Source organism: Sinohyriopsis cumingii, unplaced genomic scaffold (assembly GCF_028554795.1).
Source record: "Sinohyriopsis cumingii isolate HCF-2022 unplaced genomic scaffold, ASM2855479v2 utg000349l, whole genome shotgun sequence".
NCBI lineage: Eukaryota > Metazoa > Mollusca > Bivalvia > Unionida > Unionidae > Sinohyriopsis > Sinohyriopsis cumingii.
In genome coordinates, this window is record NW_028315889.1 from 2,511,213 (window position 1) to 2,530,637 (window position 19,425).

General features: G+C 36.5%; 1 protein-coding gene across 2 annotated transcripts in view; it reads left to right on the plus strand.

The window, feature by feature from the left end:
• The window catches only part of LOC149774328 (uncharacterized), a 101,386-nt gene that overhangs the window by 39,516 nt on the left and 42,445 nt on the right, over positions 1-19,425 (plus strand). For both annotated transcript variants that reach the window (XM_089945408.1, XM_089945407.1), the window contains exons 8-12: positions 505-598; positions 3,345-3,475; positions 12,351-12,437; positions 16,335-16,450; positions 18,339-18,417. In XM_089945408.1, coding sequence (XP_089801534.1) covers positions 505-598; positions 3,345-3,475; positions 12,351-12,437; positions 16,335-16,450; positions 18,339-18,417 — 507 coding nt within the window. The remainder of the gene's footprint in view (positions 1-504; positions 599-3,344; positions 3,476-12,350; positions 12,438-16,334; positions 16,451-18,338; positions 18,418-19,425) is intronic.

Consider the following 19,425-nt stretch of genomic DNA (forward strand, 5'->3'; position numbering starts at 1 on the left):
GGTCACAAAGGCAGCCATCTTCAGAATCTTGTTATCGCTATTCTTCCAGAATTGATGGTCATATTCACACTGGGTTTCACCAAAAGACTTCTAATGATGTCTGTATGGTCTTAAATGAAACTGGTGCTTATCTTATAACCAGTATGGCTGCCACAGTGGCTAATTTGAATATTTGTTACTGCTCACAAATATCAGAGATGGTTTGAACATTCTGCAGCTAAATGAAGAAAAGGTCTTGTCTTGAATTCCTGGAAATTCTTTTCAGACATTAAAATGTCTTGTTTATTTTACAGCCATGTGGATGGGGAGACAGTGTAATAAACTTAATGCAACATTAGCTATATGTAATTTATTTTACAGCCATGTGGATGGTGTGACAGTGTAATAAACTTAATGCAACATTAGCTATATGTAATTTATTTTACAGCCATGTGGATGGTGTGACAGTGTAATAAACTTAATGCAACATTAGCTATATGCACAGAAAAAACATTTATTTTGTAGAATATATCCAACAACTTCATTGGTTTTGAAGGGTTTGAAGCCATTACAGAGATGTTGGAAGTAAATACCACCCTAAAGACGCTCTCCGTGGCTGGTAAGTCAAACATAATTGCTCCAGTTATGTCTGCCAGTATTATCCCTTGAGCTCTGAGAAGTAATTATTGTAACATATGCTTGATTAGTTAGATGAAGTGTGATCTTGACAAAATGACAATAAAGATTTTAATCAAATTGAGTAGAGATTTATTATTGATGTTTCATATTTTATCCATTTGCCTGATTTCAAATGGATTGGAAAAATACTGATGTAAGATATAGTTACGTCAAACTACAACATGCAGACAGGTCTCAGATCATTTCATTCTTTTATTACATTTTAACCATGTTTTTTAAAAATAATTTTATTTGCCTCATGAAGTTTGCTTTTCAAACAGCTTTGAATAAATACCTATGTAGAATATAGATACATCAAACTTTGAATACACTGATTTCTGAGAATATATTTCATATAATACTAAATGAAGTACTTATTACCTCATTTAAAACTGACCCAACCTATTTGTTAACTTCTCTTATCACACTGAATAATGAAACAGGAGATCAAGAAATAAAGAAATTGTCACCACTTATAATCATGCAGAAAGGCCTTTAATCATATCTCATCGAAATAGCAATTCTTCTGTCAATTAATAACCTACTCTCATTCATTGATCCACCCATGTTTGTCTTCTTTATTGGTGAGAAAGTAGTGATTGATGTATAAATTCTCTTATTGGCATTCCAGTATCTACTGCTGCATGTTTATTAACAACTGGACAAATGTCCTTTCAGTAAATATCCTTAAATATTATCATTAATTAGTGCTCTTTATTAAATCAATCACTCTAACAAAGCACCATGACTGTGTGTTTTAAAATTGGTTTGGAAGCCTTTTGTTGTTTTCTTATCCAATAAAAATTATATCTCAGTACATGCTAAAGTGAAGACCACAGACCATTGGTCAATTAATCATATTGTTTCATTATAGTCATGCAAACATAAAATATAAAAAGCTTGTCATTTTCTATCTTAAATTTGAAAGCCACTAACTCTGCTCACTTGATTTGTATATATACTATCTTTTAAGTGCTTGTACTGTTTTGACTTGGATATAATTAAAATTTTATTGCTAATCTATTCTACAATAAACCACTCTATTGTTATCTTTATTGGTAAATATAAATAACAGGTGATGGGTGTGATTGCATGTTCATACAACTTCTGTTGTTACAGGGCAATAGCCTTGATAGCACACTGACAGATTTTCCTTTTCCTAAAGATAACCTCATTTCCTTATTGGTATCCTTGATGATTTGACCTCTTCTGTCAAATCTTGTCCTCTGTCTGGTTTCAGCTGGAATAACCTGGCCAAAGGTTTAAGAAATTAGCAAGTAATTAACACTGCAAAGCCATGTGGTTGTTGTGACATTGTATATCATAATTAAAACAAGAATGAGTCAGTGATTTAGAGGTGTTAATTGGTAATGGAATATAGTAGTCTACTGTGGAAGCTCACAATCATCTTGTAACTGAAAATAAAGATGACAATCGACCTGTAACCTCTCTTTTTCTCCAAACAAATGTTACAAATAAAAACCACCATGAATAAATATGGTCTTACACACTGACACAACATTGTTTCATCTCTCTCTCTCTCTCTCACACACACACACACACACACACACACAGATGCACAAACACACACATACACACCAGATACATTAACTAAAAATAAGTCTTTGAGTGCTTTTATTTTTTAATTGCAATTTGATGACTTTGCTGTTACAATAAGAATACAAGTTGTAATTAACTTCTTGACTGTGGGTTCATATTGTTGCATACAATTTACCGATAACTAAAGGGACCTCAAGTGGCCGAGTGGTCTAAAGTGCTCACCATTACAAATCACTGCCATCTCACATCTGTCTGCGTGGGTTCGAGTCTCGGGCTCAGCCAATGTGGGTACGTGAGAAAGCTTGCCAGTAGCTTCTGGTGGGTCGGTGGTTCTTTCCAGGGTTGTCCCAGGTTCTTCCTCCACCATTAATACTGGTGACCATGCATAGCCTATCTTGTGCTGAAAAATGGTGTTAAAACCTCCAACAACAACAGCAACAACGAATAACTAATATCACGAAATAATAGATGTTCAGCCCATCTTAATCATTTTGCCAGCGTAACACATCATAACAGCTACAAAGAATATGCTCTAAATGCAGATGAGCTGGCGCACTGAGACATTAGCATTTCAGCCATCACTCTCTCTCACTCTCATTTACTAATAACACCAAAAGGTTTTTATGAGTACTTTTATTGTAATTGGATTCTTGATTTGAGAGTAGAATGAGACAAAATAATTTATTTTTATTTTATTCATTAGTACCGTTGTTGAGTTAATTTTCATACATGGTCACTACCATAAAGTGATCATTATTTATTTTACATATAATTTTTGTACTCTGAAATTTATAATTATTATTTTGTGTATTAAAAAGTACATGAAACACAGTAATATATTTAACTAACTGATCCCTCCTAAGATTCCATGATCCCTTTTAGAAGGCCACATTTTTTTAATATGCAGAATGGGTGACCTCACAAGAGAGGGACTAAAGCTATACATGCATTGTTTAAAATAACATCAATGTGCCATGTTTAGTGATGGTAGAATGAAAAGGCTCTGTTGCTTTTTAGACAGGTTTGTAAGGTATCACATTGCAGCTAGATTTCTAAATGGGTAGTACACAAGTTGCATTTGGTAGGTGAAAATTCTCTTTCCAAATCTTGCTCTCTCTTATTTCCAGGCAACCAGCTAACAGATAAGTGTGGCAAGTGTCTGGTAGAGTGTCTGAAAAGCAACAGTTCTTTGACTGCTCTTGACCTCAGTAACAATGCTTTTGGAGAAGTGGGTGGGATTCATATTGGCAATGCACTGGTATGATATAATGCCATCATTGTAATCTGGTCAAAGATTGATACATCTGAAGTGTAATGTGTATGGGTAATACATAAGTATTAATATTACCTCCAAATATCAGCATTTTGTTTTGTGTAGTGCGTGTATTGTCTATTAACGTAAAGTTTTGAGCATTTTTAATGGCTTTGTATCCATCATCCATCCATTGATTCAAATATGTTGTCACTGCTCTTCCTAAACTTGTGGGATGAACGCCATGAAACCTGGCATACAGTTTTATCCTGAATCTAGTTGATCCTCAGTGAATATAGTCTCCCTTGAACATCCAAAATGGCCACCATGGTAGCGAATTTGAAAATTTTATCTCTGTTCCTGTAATAATAATAATAATGAGGACATTGTATAACGCCTAATCTTTAGAAGCTCTAAGTGTTTTACAACATTAGACAACACCTATAAGATAAAAAACATATAATGGTATGATTACAAACACAAACACCATGAAATTAGAAAACATAGAAAAAAAACATGCTGAGAATATTTAAGGTAGGAAACATTATTAGGTCTTTAAATTTGTTCTTGCAGTCGAAATAAGTGAGTTTTGAGAGCACTCATGAATGTGATCACTGTGTCTTGGTGTCTAAGTTCAGTGGGCAATTCATTCCACATTTGTAAGGTATCAGGTACAGATGATCATATCAACATGAGGTTTTGATTACAAACTTTTTAAGACATGTAGAGAGTCCTGAATGAAAAGGGTGCCAATCTTTCATCCAACATGGCTGAAATCTTGAAATCATTTTATCACTCCTTCTCTGGAATGGATAGTTTTACATAATGGATTTGAAATGAAAGCCTTCGTAGGACATGTAGATCATTTTAAATAGAGCTTATCTAACACCCAGATGTGGTTACCATGGCAGTCATCTTGAAAATCTAATATCACTACTCCTCCAGCACAGATGGATAGATTCACATGGTGTTGTTACTAAAAGACTTTTATGAAGATGGTCAGAAATATAAATTATGCCAATCTGATATCTGTTATGACTGCCATAGTGGCCATCTTTATACTCTTGCTTTATCTACTTCTCCTAAATGGATTGAGATATCAAAATAGGTTTTTACTTAAAGAATTCTTAAAACACATAGTTGGTCTTTGATGAAAATGGTGCAAATATGCATGAAATTCCTGCTGTGACTACTCTTTCTATACATATGATCATATTAATATGGGGGTTTCACCAAACACTTCTTGAAATATGTACTTGGTCCTGTATTGAAATGATTTTGATCTAACCTCTAAAATGGCTGCCTCTGTGCCCATTTTGGAAATACCGAATGAAAATGATGCTGATATAATCTCTAGCATAGTAACCATAGTGACCATCTGAAAAAGAAATCTTGTTTCCTTTTGATGGAACTGACATGAGGTTGTCATTAAAATACATCTTACAATATATAATTGGTCCTGCTTGAAAATAGTGATTATCTGACCACCAAGATGACCACATTAATGTGAACAGTTTGAAAATAGGACCTACTTGGCGTTGGGGTAAAGTCATAGGTCACAGCTTGCATTTCTGTGTCTGCCATAAGGCAGAGCATATTATATTATGATGTCTGCCCATCCATCTGGTATCGATTATGTTTCCACACAAATTACCCAAGTTCTCCACCATCTACAGATACCAAATTTTATGGATGGTATGCACTTGAGTTAAAGAAGAAGCATATGGATTTGGGGTCAAAGTGTCAGATGTCAGGATCACTTTGCCTGAAAGAACAATAATGGTTTCCACATAATAACATTAGTTCTACATCACAGACCTGGAACACATCTTGTGGATGTCTCGCATTTTGGGTAAGGAAGATGTCCAATCTATTTTATGGTCAAAAGGTCAAATATTAATGTCACTGTAATTGAAAGAATTAAAATGGTTTCCATGTGAAACTATTAGCTTTGTCACTTGGACATGGACCAAATTAGGTCAAGGTCACTTTAGCTGAAAGGAAGAAAATGATTTTGTACTTAATGTCAGTTCGCAACCATTTACCTTCACCAAAGTTTGTGGATGACTTGCACAGTGGGTAAGAAAGAAGGGTCAAAGGTCATGGTCATTGTGAAAGAAGAAAAATGGTTTGTGCATAATAATTCTTGTTCAAGACAACATATATATATAGTAGCACATTATAGCACCTCAGTACAATAGTTGCTATATTATGCCAACTGATGATAAAGTTTGACAAATGTTAAAAATGAACAATGCATATAAATTTAGGAAGTATAGCTCAAAACCACATGTTTTAATCAAAGGTCCAGATCATTGAGATCTGATGGTCAGTAGCCTTCCAAGTCAACCTTGCCTTAATACGGAGTTCCTTATGAAGAGAACTATGAAAATTAGCGGAAGTGTCTAATGTGCCATTCACAGTACTGTTGCTGTACCTGATTGATCCTTTCAGTATACTGACTTGTAGATATAGAAATGAATTTTTTCCAGGCTTTGTATTTTATTCTTTTCTAATAAACTCATTAATAGTCAGCACTCTGACATTGATTTCAAGGTAAAAGGTCGTAACTTGTATTTTTTTCTGAGACGGATTATGAGCATGACACAAAGATGTATGAATGGATTTTTATCAAACCCAGTTTGTGGATGAATCTGAAGAATACCTTGCTTGATGCCAGTTCAGTAATGTTTATAAAAAAAACATTGATTATGAATTAAGCCATATTTATCATATGGGTATTTCTTTATATAACAGACGAGTTCAGTGATTCCAGATTCAAGGTCAAAGGCCATGACAAAGACTTTTTCATTGCACTTGTGAATATGTTGATGTAGACATATGAAAGTATATTTTTTGTCACACATTTTGCATCTTGGAGTTTGGCAAAGAGTATCTGAGATAATTTCAGAACACAGCAATTAAAAAAGATTGTAGTAGAGAAGAAATAGAGTGCTAATTAATTCCTAAACATTTTGAAGACAGATAGTCATACTCTTACAAAACATCTCACAGTGACTTGCTTTTGCTGCAGTGTTTTGTTGTGGACATGGTAGAGCAGGCAAGACATATGATCCCACAGCATTGTTTTATTTCTGGTCATTAGCATGGACATCAGGCATTTAAAATTGAGTTAGCTTTATAAACTTTAAAGTAAAATATAATTGGTCATTTTTATGAATAGTGTCATGCATATTTAATTGATGTTAATGAAATTTATACTTGGAGTTGCACTATGCATCCTCCTTCAGGTCATAATTAAACTGTCAGCAATGTGGCAGATATTTTCAGGTTTTTTTTCTTCTCACTTTCATATAGAAATACATTTGTTCAGAAAGCTGATGAGGGATATTAGTCATATAAATTGGTGAGATTGGAGATCAGATTGGAGAGATTTAGGGGAAGATTTTTGTATTGCAAAGGGCTGTAAAGTCAGAAACAAAGCATATTCTTCTTCAGATGTGTTACCCAATCATAAAACCTTAGGAGAACTACTACTACCTTGCAAATCCAGTCCTCCCAGATACTACTTTTAGCTGAAGGGAGCTAAATGTTGTTTGCCGACCTATGTGACTGTCAGGCAGAGTGATCTCCCCTTAGGTATTAGACTTGGCAGCAAAGCCTAAGAACCAGTCAATTAATACTTCCGCCCGTGCCAAGAAGCACACTCTCATCACGAGAGACCTCACAAAAGCCAGAAGCTACATGGAATATATACCACTACAAGTTTGAGGAGTTTTTCATTTCAAAGGAAAGAATACTCCATCAATATTTCCAACTTTTTTCTCTATCACGACAAATTTCTGCCTTTACAAGTTGCTTACACTTTGTCGTCATCACACATTTAGGTACTTGCACAGGGAACTTAAGTGATTTCACTTTCAGTTTGGGCTATAATTATTTTATATGTGCAAGCCTCTAGTGCTTAAAATACTCCTGTATATGTGTAATTCAATAACAAATGAGTACATATCAGTGAGTTTCTATTCCAAGGCATTTATAGCGGCCAGGCACCAACTCTAATGTATTTACTTGTACAGGTGGTCTCTGGCCTCTTTCCTTACAAGCATTGCCTCATAATGGACGTTTGTGTACGTCTCTATAATGGTGCCTCAGTTCTCTTTTGCACGTTTTGTGTGTGTAATTTAGACACTCTTGTATTCTTCCACTCTGGTTGGACAAGTACTGGTCAGCACTCTATACATGGTTTCAGTCGCATCCTGCGCATGCATGTTTCTATAGATGACACTTGGTTTATGTTTATCTGCATAAACTTTAAATCATATTTATGGAGCACTTAGTTGTTCACACATGTAGCATATGTAACTTCACAAGTTAGGTTCGGGCTACATTATTTATATGTGTGCATATCTTTATGCTCTTAAGAAACTACTTATATATGTAAATATCTGTCTTTTCTGGTATATATGGGTGAGTTTCATTTACCATGGTCTCTTTAGCCTTGGAACACCAAGCTTCAATGATTCTAGCTGTACATGCTGTCCTTGACCTTCCCTACAGGTAGCATTGTAACTGAGATCATCTGCTGTCACTTTTTTCCAGGAAACCATCATTTGGTATAGCTCTACACCCAGACGTTATTCAAACATCACATGTGCAGGCTCACAGGTTTATAAACAAGTAGTATTGTCATTATATTTTAACGGCATGCTTCCTTGTTTTATTGGACTGTTATCAATTTTAGGGTCACCATTTTAATGATTTTGCTCTGCATGGACATTGCATTCTAAAGACAGGTGCAGGGCTACAGTTTTTTTTATGTTTTGTTCTACTTTGTCTTACAATTAAAGTCCAACAAGGAAGTCACTACAACGATAACGCTCACTAACTGCAGAGTGTCATTCAAAGACAGTCCATACATATGGAGTGTGGCTGTGTCACCCCCAAAGCAGCGATATCGCTGTCAACTGCTGGGGTTACTGAATGAAAGGCTGGGGGTGGGGCAAAGGTAGAACTGCAGACGAATTGATGATGAATGTAGATCAGAATGTCTACAACTCTCCCAGACAGCAGAAGAAACTGAAGTCTGGCTCTTCCATCATAAGATCAACAGATGCTGGAGCTCTGGTCCAGGTTGTTGATGGAGTGAGAGGAGGACAAAACTCTTGGGGGCGGGAAAACGTCCTCAGTAGAGATAGTGTAGAAGAGATGACAGTAATGGAGAACAAACAACATCATCTTGGTTGTATGAGGCGAGGATAAGGTTCCCTGTAATGCTGGACACTTAGCTGGCAAAGAGTGACAAGGTCTGTCACTCACTAAACTTGGAGAACTCCCTGAATTAGAATCCATGACTTCAAGACTATCGCTGGGTAAAGAGTCTCTTCTTGTGTCAAAGTGTACAGAAACAGCAAAGCGAAATCTGTTGATCTGTGAGGAACTATTTGTGGCATTTTGCCGAATGTGTGTCTTATGGTGAAATGATGGTTAGACTGGTCCCTGTATATGTCTGTAAGAGTCAGGTTTGACATACTGGAAGCCAAGCTGTTACTGATTGAGCCCATAAAAATGATGTTTGGCAATTCCTGATCCCTAGTATGTGGCCTAGGCTGGTCACAATAGAAATAGGCGATCTGTGTGAGGAGGATATCATTAGGATCATCAGATGGGATGGGTTGTGGTATATTTGATCCATGTAACCTGTCTGTATGTCTGTTGAATGAGAGGGAACTTGGCTCTTTATTAGCTCTGTCCCTTGATGTTCTGCAAGAGGAATCAAGTTGAACCACGGGGAGGCAAGGTAGATGGAATTTCAAAAGTACTGATCCCTGTGGTGGTGACATGGGTGCTGGAGCTGTTTCAGATCTTGTCAATGTCCAGCACTTCATGGCTGAAGGTTAAGTTGAATTATCTCCCTTGACCCCATAAAGTTTCACACTGAGGAAAAGTCAGCATGCAGACTGGTGACATCTTCAGCCAGAGCTGTGAGTTGTTTGTGATTTGCTGATAAGTTAGTGAGCATTATCGTTGTAGTGACTTCCTTGTTGGACTTTTGTCTCTGTGGCTACCTTCCAACAGAAGGAATGTAGCTTATCTTCTCCCACTTGGAATACCTGCTGGCATGCATGGGAGTCAGTCTCAAGAATGGCCCATGTACAGAACAGAGCCACTCAGCACACTTTGACCAATGCTGAAACCACAGCCACAAGTACAAATGGCAGAATGCAACTCAGTGCTTTCTACCTGCACTTTTCTGAAGGACCACCGTACAGCCAAGCTAAGAGAACAACCTTTAACCTTCTGTTTAATGTCCAGATGAATTAAGCCATCAAGGAGACATATTCCTATCACCTTCCACAAAAAGAGGGATCATATAGGAAATGAACAAAAGGACCCAAGAGCTACTCATGGGACATAAACCTCTGACAGTCGTCAAAGTTCCACCCAGCAGAAGTCAGTTTTCGCATACCAAAGCCGTTATAGCTCTGAGAGGGTCCTATCATTTATTCCACACTTTTTAGTTTTTGCATATCAAAGCAGATATAGCTCTGAGAGGGTCCTGTCATTCGTTCCACACTTTTCTTGGTCCCAACGACAAATGACACTTTACATATGGTCATCAGCATAAGCGCCTTCAAGCCATTCATCTATGCCCCTTTGTTCCCACTGGAAACATGACATTGCATTTTGAATGCCATCAGTGAGGGAGACTTTGCCAGCAGTGTGGACTTAGATGGCACATTTCTTCCTGTCTTTTATCAAGGCTTCCAGGACTTTGTTGCAGTTCACCTACTACATTGTATGTCAATTCAGGGCACTCCCATTAGGGCTCAACATCAGCTCCTGGGTCTTCACTCATCTGTCAAATCGAGTAATGGTGCATGTCCGGACCATTTCTATGGGGCAACACCAAGTTACCTGGATGACATCCTGCAGCAACATCAGTGAGTTAGATCTAACAAGACATGATAAGCCTTGTTTCCAATCTGGACTTCTCATCAAGTCGGCAGATATCCTGCCTGGTACCATCTCAATAATTTGTTCACCTCGGTATGGATTTTAATCCACAGGCAACATATTTTGTCTCCTTCAGGATTTGGCATTGAAATACGACCCATGGTAGCACCTTACTTTCAAGGAAATTCTATCCACACCAGAATTCCTTTGCCTACTAGGTTTGCTCAAAGCGGCAGTGGATCTCATGGTCCAAGGTCACCTTCTTATGCACCCATTGCAACTGTTTCCTCTGCATGAATGAAGCCCTAAAGTTTCCCCACTGGACCATCCTCTCACCATCTGCACCCAATTGAGACACCATCTGCAGGATTGGGAGCTACCTAACTTGGCTCATGGCGAGTATACATCTACAAGTCCAACACTTGAGATTACAGTTTATACCAATGCAAGGACGCAGACTGAGGAGCCCACCTACTACCCTCCTTTCGGGAAGCCAGTACATGCTTTCCCCAGGAACAACATCTTCATATCAGTAATTCTGGTGCGGACAGCCATTGCGAAAGCCTTTAACCAGTGGCAAGAATATTTGCATGGCAAGGAAGCTCTCATTCTGTCTGACAACTCTTCAGTGGTGACTTATCTCAAATGACCAGGAGGAACTCAACCCCACAGTGGTGATTTATCGCCAGCAACAAGGAGGACTCTTCATCAACAAATCCACATTCATGTTCGCCATATCCCGGGACACCTCAACATACTGGCCAACTCATTATGACAGTACAATCAACTAGTACAGAAGGAATGGTCTCCCTATCCCTTGGTTCTCACTCAGATCTGTACCTGATGGGACCAACCATTGGTGAACCTGTTTGTGACAAGGTGGAATGCCAAACTCCCGACCTATTACTCTCCCATCCTGGACCCAAAGGTTGCATAGTCGATGCCCTATTGTTGGATTGGACCGACCTGAACACATACTCTTACCCTCCAACACCTCTGATTCCAAGGTAATACCAAAAGCAAAGGAATCAGCCAGTCTCCTCATCCTAATCACACCACTTCGATGGGAGAAGTCTTGGAGCAACGACCACATCAGTCTTACAATCAAAACCCTGTGGAAAATGCATGTTTTCCTTCATCTACTCAAACAACCACAATGGAGGTGTTTCATCCCTGTCTGGAGCTCCTGAACTTGCACATCTAAATTATATTAAACAGGCCTTCAGTCTTAAACAATTCTCACAACCAATCATATAGAGGTTCAATCAGAAGTGATGCCCTCCACTCTGAAAGCATATGAAGGCATATGGCACATTTTGACCCAGTGGTGTACAAATGAACATATCCTGCCTCTCCAGGCATATGTACCACAGATAGTTAATTTTCTCCTCTGGATCTTCGAAGAGTGATAGTTGGCACAAAAAAGTACAATCAAAGGTTACTGCTTCATGATAGCTGACACCTTTCATCATCATGGGAGAGAGGATATCAGAAAAAACCAGGTCTTATCCAACCTACACTCCAACTTTGTATATACACTGCCAACATGTTAACCCTGTGCCCAACATACACCCTCCCAACCTCCCTGCAGTTACATGCATAGAGAGTGTGCCTTCCACTCCAGTAGTAACTGATAGGTTCTTAGCCTTTGCCACCAAGTCTTTAACCTAAAGTGAGATCACTCTGCCTGACCACCACATAGGTCAGCAGACAACTATTTGGTTCCGTTTGGCTAAAAGTAGTATCTGGGAGGGCTGGATTTGTGAGGTAGTAGTACTTCTCCTAAGGTAATATGATTGGGTAAATATTCTCAAATATTTTACTCGGAACTCCTACTTTCAAATATTCAAATATTCAGATTTTTTTCATTCTCTTAATAAACATTGATAAACATTTCTCCAGTGAGAAATAAAAATAATAAGAAATAATATAAAAACTGCAGGCTTACTTGTCCTATTTACAGAAAGTAAATGAGAGTTTGGTAGATCTGGATGTCAGCTGGAATTCCATCAGAAATATTGGAGCTGCAGCCATCATCAATTCACTCTTGGTAAGATTAAACTTCACCTTTCTGTGTCGATTGTAGAACAAACAGATCCATCAGATATAAACAAACACCCTTTGCTGAAGGAAACCAGATAACTACAAAATTCACAAGTTTTACTGTTCAAACGGTATTGGCATTTCTTTTGGTTCAGTCTCAAATGGGCCTAAAGATATAGAACTGCTGTTCTCCCATGTCTATTCCTACTTGTATTATACTTTACAATTCAGATCAAACAAAACATCAGATTTATCAGAGCAGTCTTATTCATTTCTCTTTTTCTTTCAATGAAGATGAGTAGATACATTGTAGCTTACAAATAAAGTGTAACAAAAGGATTGCCTTTATATGTACCATTATATATACACTGTGTCTGCCGCAAACTTCATTTTCCCAAGAAAATAATCAAATACAAAAATACAGGTAAAATTATTAGTGTTCAGTAAAGGAAAAGGATTTTTTTCAGTAACACTAAAACCTGTTGTAAGCCTATATATATATATATATATATATATATATATATATATACACACACACACACACACATATATGCACAAGTAGTAATCACTCAGTGGTAGAGCATTTATTAGCTACACTGAAGAACCTAGTTTGAATACCACAAGGAAATTTTTTCTAATTTATCTAGCCTTTTTAATGTCTCATGTATTTTCTTTGCCAGATTTATGCACAAAATTGTCAAATTTTATTACTAATGATAACTCTTTTACATTCTTCAAAATTTCAGTAAATGTTTTGAAAATCAAGATACTTTTCTTTCATATTTCCTTCCATTGACTGTCTTTTGAAGAATAATAATGGGAATTCAGTCCGTGTTAACGTGTACTGAATGTAAAAGTCTGACTTGCTATATATAACAGATTTTGAAAGTGTTACTTAATTTTTAACTGTGTTATTATGTTTTACCAAGCAGAAGGAGTATTTCTTTGAAATGAGTGTGAATCATGAATAAGCTGATGAGTTAGCCATAAATACATTTTTATTGATATGGGTAATTTTGTCAGCTGTGACCTTGAAGTTTTTTGACAGTAACAGCATTGTACATGGGCATCTCTATTTATGTGAGTGTGTAATTGAGAGAGAACAAGTGTGAGATGTATAATACATGTAAATTAGGATGTAAGTAGATTGGGCAAGTATTTTCTTGTGGACCAATTCAGTCTAATCCTGTAGCTTGTCTAGCATCAAGTTCAGTGAGACATTTTAAAATAAAGTTCTTTGATACAGGTGGGATTTTAAAAAAGTGAACCTCATGAGATATTTTTGCTGATACAGAACATTTTTAGTCCATCAGAGATGAGACTTAAATCACATGTTCCTTTAATTGTATGGTTGATGAAAAAATAAATGAAAATATTTTCCAATATCAGTGTCATCACTGACAGTAGGGTGTTTTACCAGAAATGAATGTATTTTATTGTATTGATTTTTGTCTTTTCATCCAGTGAATTCATTTAAAACTTTCCAAATAGAATTTGAGTTGCTCTTTTTTCAAGTATTTTAGATAGTTTAATCACACTTGATATTTTTTTCTCCAAACAGTATAATGTGCATGATTTCCCATAGCCCAGAACTGGTCTAAAGTTTTCATGGCATATAAGATTTAAGTTGTTAGTCAGTTAGGTTGGACTTTATTCTTTACCTGATAAATTTTCAGTGGTGCATGTTTAGAGACTACATACTTAAAGAAGTCATCGCACACCCCAAAACTCTATCTGCACCATCAAAATTTCAGATTATATTTGATGGAACTTTATCTAGGTCATCACAAAATTGTTCTTTTTTATGTATTTGAACAACTGTAAATGATTGTTTTGAGTGTATTGTTCCTATGTGCCTTATATTTTGCCTTTTCTTCAAGAACGGTACGGTAGTGGTCACTCAGACCAGCATTCAGTACAACAATTCCTGGTAGGTTGTGATAATGTGGTTGATTAAAGGCTCAACGATTCAGTAAATAATGTGTTTGTGTTTATGTGCCACAAAGCACCAAACCGAATCTTTTGAATAAAGCCTTAAACCTTTTAAGACCACCAGTGCTATGTTTTCCTGAAGGTCATAGAAATTTGGATGTTTAAGCCTCAAATTGGAAATACACTTCACGTTTGTATTGGAAATGGGCATGCTTTTGACCTCTGAATTGACCTGGAGAGTCTCTTCAGTTTTCTTCCACCTGTATAAAACATCTACATCACTGTCAGCAATTAGGTATTACATATTCTGCAACTAAGTCATACAAGTTACACATGACATGTTTATTACGATTTCAAATTGAGTTGGATGGCTTTTCACACTGCCCTTTAACAACAATTTGTTTCCATTGGACCATTCATCTGTCCCAGTTTCTGGCAATTGTTGATAATGGATTTATCAGAAGGTAGGTGTTTAATGAGAGAAGCAGTATGGCCTCTTGACAGGCATTTGGAATCTGGATTTAAGGTTGTGTTTAAGGACTTGTTTTAGTTGTTATTATTATGACTTTATCTCTAGCAATCTAGTACATTATTGTTATTGTGTGGATGATAACAGAAGACAAGACATAGTATACCTGCAGTGACTACGTCATAGGGCAGGTGCACTATTTTCCAGCATGAGCATGTCTGTGGAATTGGATTTAATGATTAGTGCTTGACACAATACATTAGTCAGTAAATCCAGTTCCAAAAAGTTAGATTAGCTTTCCAACTAATTGTGCCACCATCTTTAAATAAAGTAATTATTTATACAGTTTTTCATTAGATTCATGACAGTGTGCATATGCACACACATTTCATGAGACATGCTTTATCCTTGATGTTGAAAAAAAATGAAAATGTTCATTAACTTATTTAAAATATAATCTGGGGTGGCCTCTCTTGTATTACAACAAAACAAAACTCTTTCCAAACAGTATATTTGGTGATACGTTAAATATAATACCAAAACAGTATATTTGTTGGTACGTTAAATCTAATACCAAAACAGTATGTTTGTTGGTACATTAAATCTAATACCAAAACAGTATATTTGTTGGTACATTAAATCTAATACTGAAACAGTATACTTGTTGGTACATTAAATCTAATACCAAAACAGTATGTTTGTTGGTACATTAAATCTAATACCAAAACAGCATATTTGTTGGTACATTAAATCTAATACCAAAACAGTATGTTTGTTGGTACATTAAATCTAATACCAAAACAGTATGTTTGTTGGCACATTAAATAAAATACAAAAACAATATATTTGTTGGCACATTAAATATAAAATACAAAAACAGTATATTTGTTGGTACATTAAATCTAATACTAAAATAGAGGTAATACTTGTTGCTACTACATTAATATTCTTTCTTGAGATTAGTAAAAAAATATAAAATTACCCTTGTCATGGATTGTTTATCTCAGAATGCAACTGTTGAAAACAAATTTGGTGCTTCTTCCAATCCAACAGTCTATTCTGTAATCAGCCTTGTAACTTGGCCATTTGCTCACGACAACTGCTTTCATAATTCTTCCACTCTTCTGGACCATTGTCATCCTGTTGAATTCTTTGTTTTGTGTTTTTGATGTGTTATCTCTCTGCCTTTACTCAATACTGTCATTAATGATATTGAATCAAAATTTGGTCCTAGCTGAAAAATAGTAAAAAATAAATGGCCATGGAGTTGTATAATGTCAAGAAAAAAATATGTGTTTACATCATGAATTATTGGTATTATGCTTTACCTACTTTAAGAATAAAATGAGGGCATGGTGTATAATGCTGAGTAAAGGTAGCAGGTATTGTTTATGTAAATATTTTCTAATAGATATAACATAACAATGCACTGTTACTCACCGAAAGTTCAGGAACTTACCTGTGAAATTTTCAAATACATTTTTATGTTTTATAAATTGATAGACCAATATAACCTTGGAGGTTTTGGACCTGGCATGGAATGGCTTGGGTAAAGTTGGGGCTGGGGCCTTGAAAGTGATGCTGAGGAACAACACCACACTTAAAGTACTAGACCTCACGTAAGTTTTGGCATCACAGCTGAGTTAGAACTCTTCAGTCATCTGTTATAGCTAAAGTTTGTGTGGCTTTTCTGCTGCTCCCCTGTCTTCAGTGCAGAAGATTTGGTTATTTTTATGTAACATTAGATCTGCTTTTTGGAACTCATTAACAAGTTCTCAGAGCAATTGAGAAAAGTGAGATAAAGCTGAAAAAAGTGGAGTTTTTAGACCCTCCCATCTGTTAGAAGGGAGGGTATGTAATAACCTTCATGTCCTTCTGTCATACTTGACGTCATCACTTCAAGAGAAAAGGTCTCTCATTCACTCTACTTTTCGTTGGTTTTTATTTTAATTTTTATTTGAAACCCTATTCATCAGATATTCCAAATGCTATATTTTGTAACGATTCACCAGCACAGCATTTGGGGCCCCAAGTGGTCAAAAGGACTTTCCGTTACGGATCACTGCCATCTCACCTCTGTCGGCATGGAATCGAGTCCAGGATTCAGCCAATGTGGGTATGTGAGAAAGCTTGCCAGTAGCTTCTCGTGGGTCGGTGGTTCATCTTGGGTTTTTCCCGGGTTCTTCCTCCACCATTAATACTGGCCGCCATGCATAGCCTATCGTGTGCTGAAAAATGGCATTAAACCCAACAACAACAACAACAACAACAACAAAGCACAGCATTTTGTTCTGTGTAACTGGACACTGCATAACCCATATATACCTTTAAAAGTATTCTACCAGTTGAAACAAAGATCAGTATGGTTCTCAACATGACATACTAGGAACTGAACATACAAGATGTTATCAGAAAAAAACTTGGAGTATTACAGTTTAGTGTACCTCTTGATTGGTGGCAATGTCTACCTGAACCCTGGTCTGATCAGATACATGTACTCGGCTTGCAGTAAATTCATCAAGTCAAACCAACAAGGGCTGCAGTGTAATTTGTGTGATCACTTTACTCGTCGCAAATGCACTAATTTGACAGTTTCAAAATATAACCAACTTAGCAGCTCTGATATCCCTTTCTTCTAGTCTTAATCCAATGCATTATCACTATTTATTGTTCATAATAAAGTGTCTTATACACCATTCAGCACAGCCTAATTCTTGTACAAAGCAACTGATTGGGACACTGACCAAAGACAACACAACAAAAAAACCTGATAATTACTTTCAGTAACAGATGAGACAAAATTTGCAGAAGAGCTGCAGATTCAGGCTAAGAAATGGACACTGTTGATGCCAAGCTTTACTTTGTTATCAGCCATTGAAATTGCAAGTGAACCAGGCTCCTGATGGCCAAGTGGTCTAAAGTACTCACCTTTACCAATCACTGCCACCTCACCTCTGTCCACGTGGGCTCAAGTCTCAGTCTCATCTAAGTTGATATGTAAAACAAACTTGCCCATGACTTCATTTGTGTCAGTGGTTCTTCCCTGGGTTTGCCAGGGTTCTTCTTCCACCAGTTATACTAGCCACCATATATAGCCTATCTTGCACTGAAAAATGGCATTATACCCCAAACAGCAACAACAATGACAGGTGAACTTTTTTTAAAGTGATCCTTGTAATGCAAGTAAAGGCAAGATTAAGTTTTTCAGGTAATGTGTTTTGCTCTTATGCAAAGTACTCTGTACATTTATTGCAGAATAATTGAAATATTTTATTAAAAAATGTTTTTTTGCTGATGATGAGCTTATTTTTTAAGAATAGCACTGTTTTGCTTTTGGATAAATTATGTTATAAAAGAATGCTTAAAGATGGTATTGGAATTCAAGATAATGAAACATTATTTCACTTATTCTATAAATCACCACAGTTGACATTACTGCAGCAAATTCATTCATTGGATTTTATAATTGTTTCTTTATTATATACAAAATAATTTTTCTTCTTTCAGAAATAATCGATTCAACACAGAGGCAGCTCAAATGCTTGCACAGGGGCTGAGCAAAAACTTTGGCCTGGAATCATTAATTGTGAGTAGTAACATTAAGAATTTGCAAAAAATTGATAACCTCTTGTGCCTGAGCTTGACATCTTACAAACTTGATACACATCTTACAATACAAATCTTATTTTGATTATGCTCATAAACTTACATTGACATGTTCCATGCTTATTATTTATTTATAAAGCAGCTTAATGTTTGAATCAGTTATGTTGGTTCAGTTGCAAAGCCAAACTTGCCAATTGGTACTTCATTTCTGGGGGCCCCGAGTGGCCGAGTGGTCTAAAGCGCTCTTCGTTACGGATCACTGCCATCTCACCTCTGTCTGCGGCGGTTCGAGTCTAAGATTCAGCCAATGTGGGTATGTGAGAAAGCTTGCCAGTAGCTTCTCGAGGGTCGGTGGTTCTTTCCGGGGTTTTCCCGGGTTCTTCCTCCACCATTAATACTGGCCGCCATGTATAGCCTATCGTGTGCTGAAAAATGGCGTTAAACCCCACAACAACAACAACAACTTCATTTCTGTCCATCCATTAGTCTCTCTCAATCTGCCTTAATATCATGTTTGATTAGTTTTATAAGGAGGTTGAATTCTGTCTCCTACAAAATACATTTTGAAGAGATATTATGCACTGTAGTCTCATTGTATGGCTGGCCCTTTGCAATAAAATGATGGCGTCAGGAGTAAGGTTTAATGATTTATGTGGTACAGATATGTATATTTAATTTGCATTGTTTGTTTGTTAGTTTTTTGTCCTTTTTTTAAAATTTCATTATATGCTGTTGTAATGTAACATTGTAGATTGGTCTTAACCTTGTCCAAGATCAAATTCATTTTCTTCTTGACCTGAATTATTGATTTTTTTAAAAAGTTCTGTAAATAACTAATGCATAGCTAAAGTATATCTTTACATATGGGTTTAATATTAGGATCATTATTAAAAGAAGCAAAAATTTATTTGGGTCTGGATCTAGGTTATTGGAATTCCCTTATAAATATATCTGGACTACTTGACATTTCATATTCTGTATTTTAATT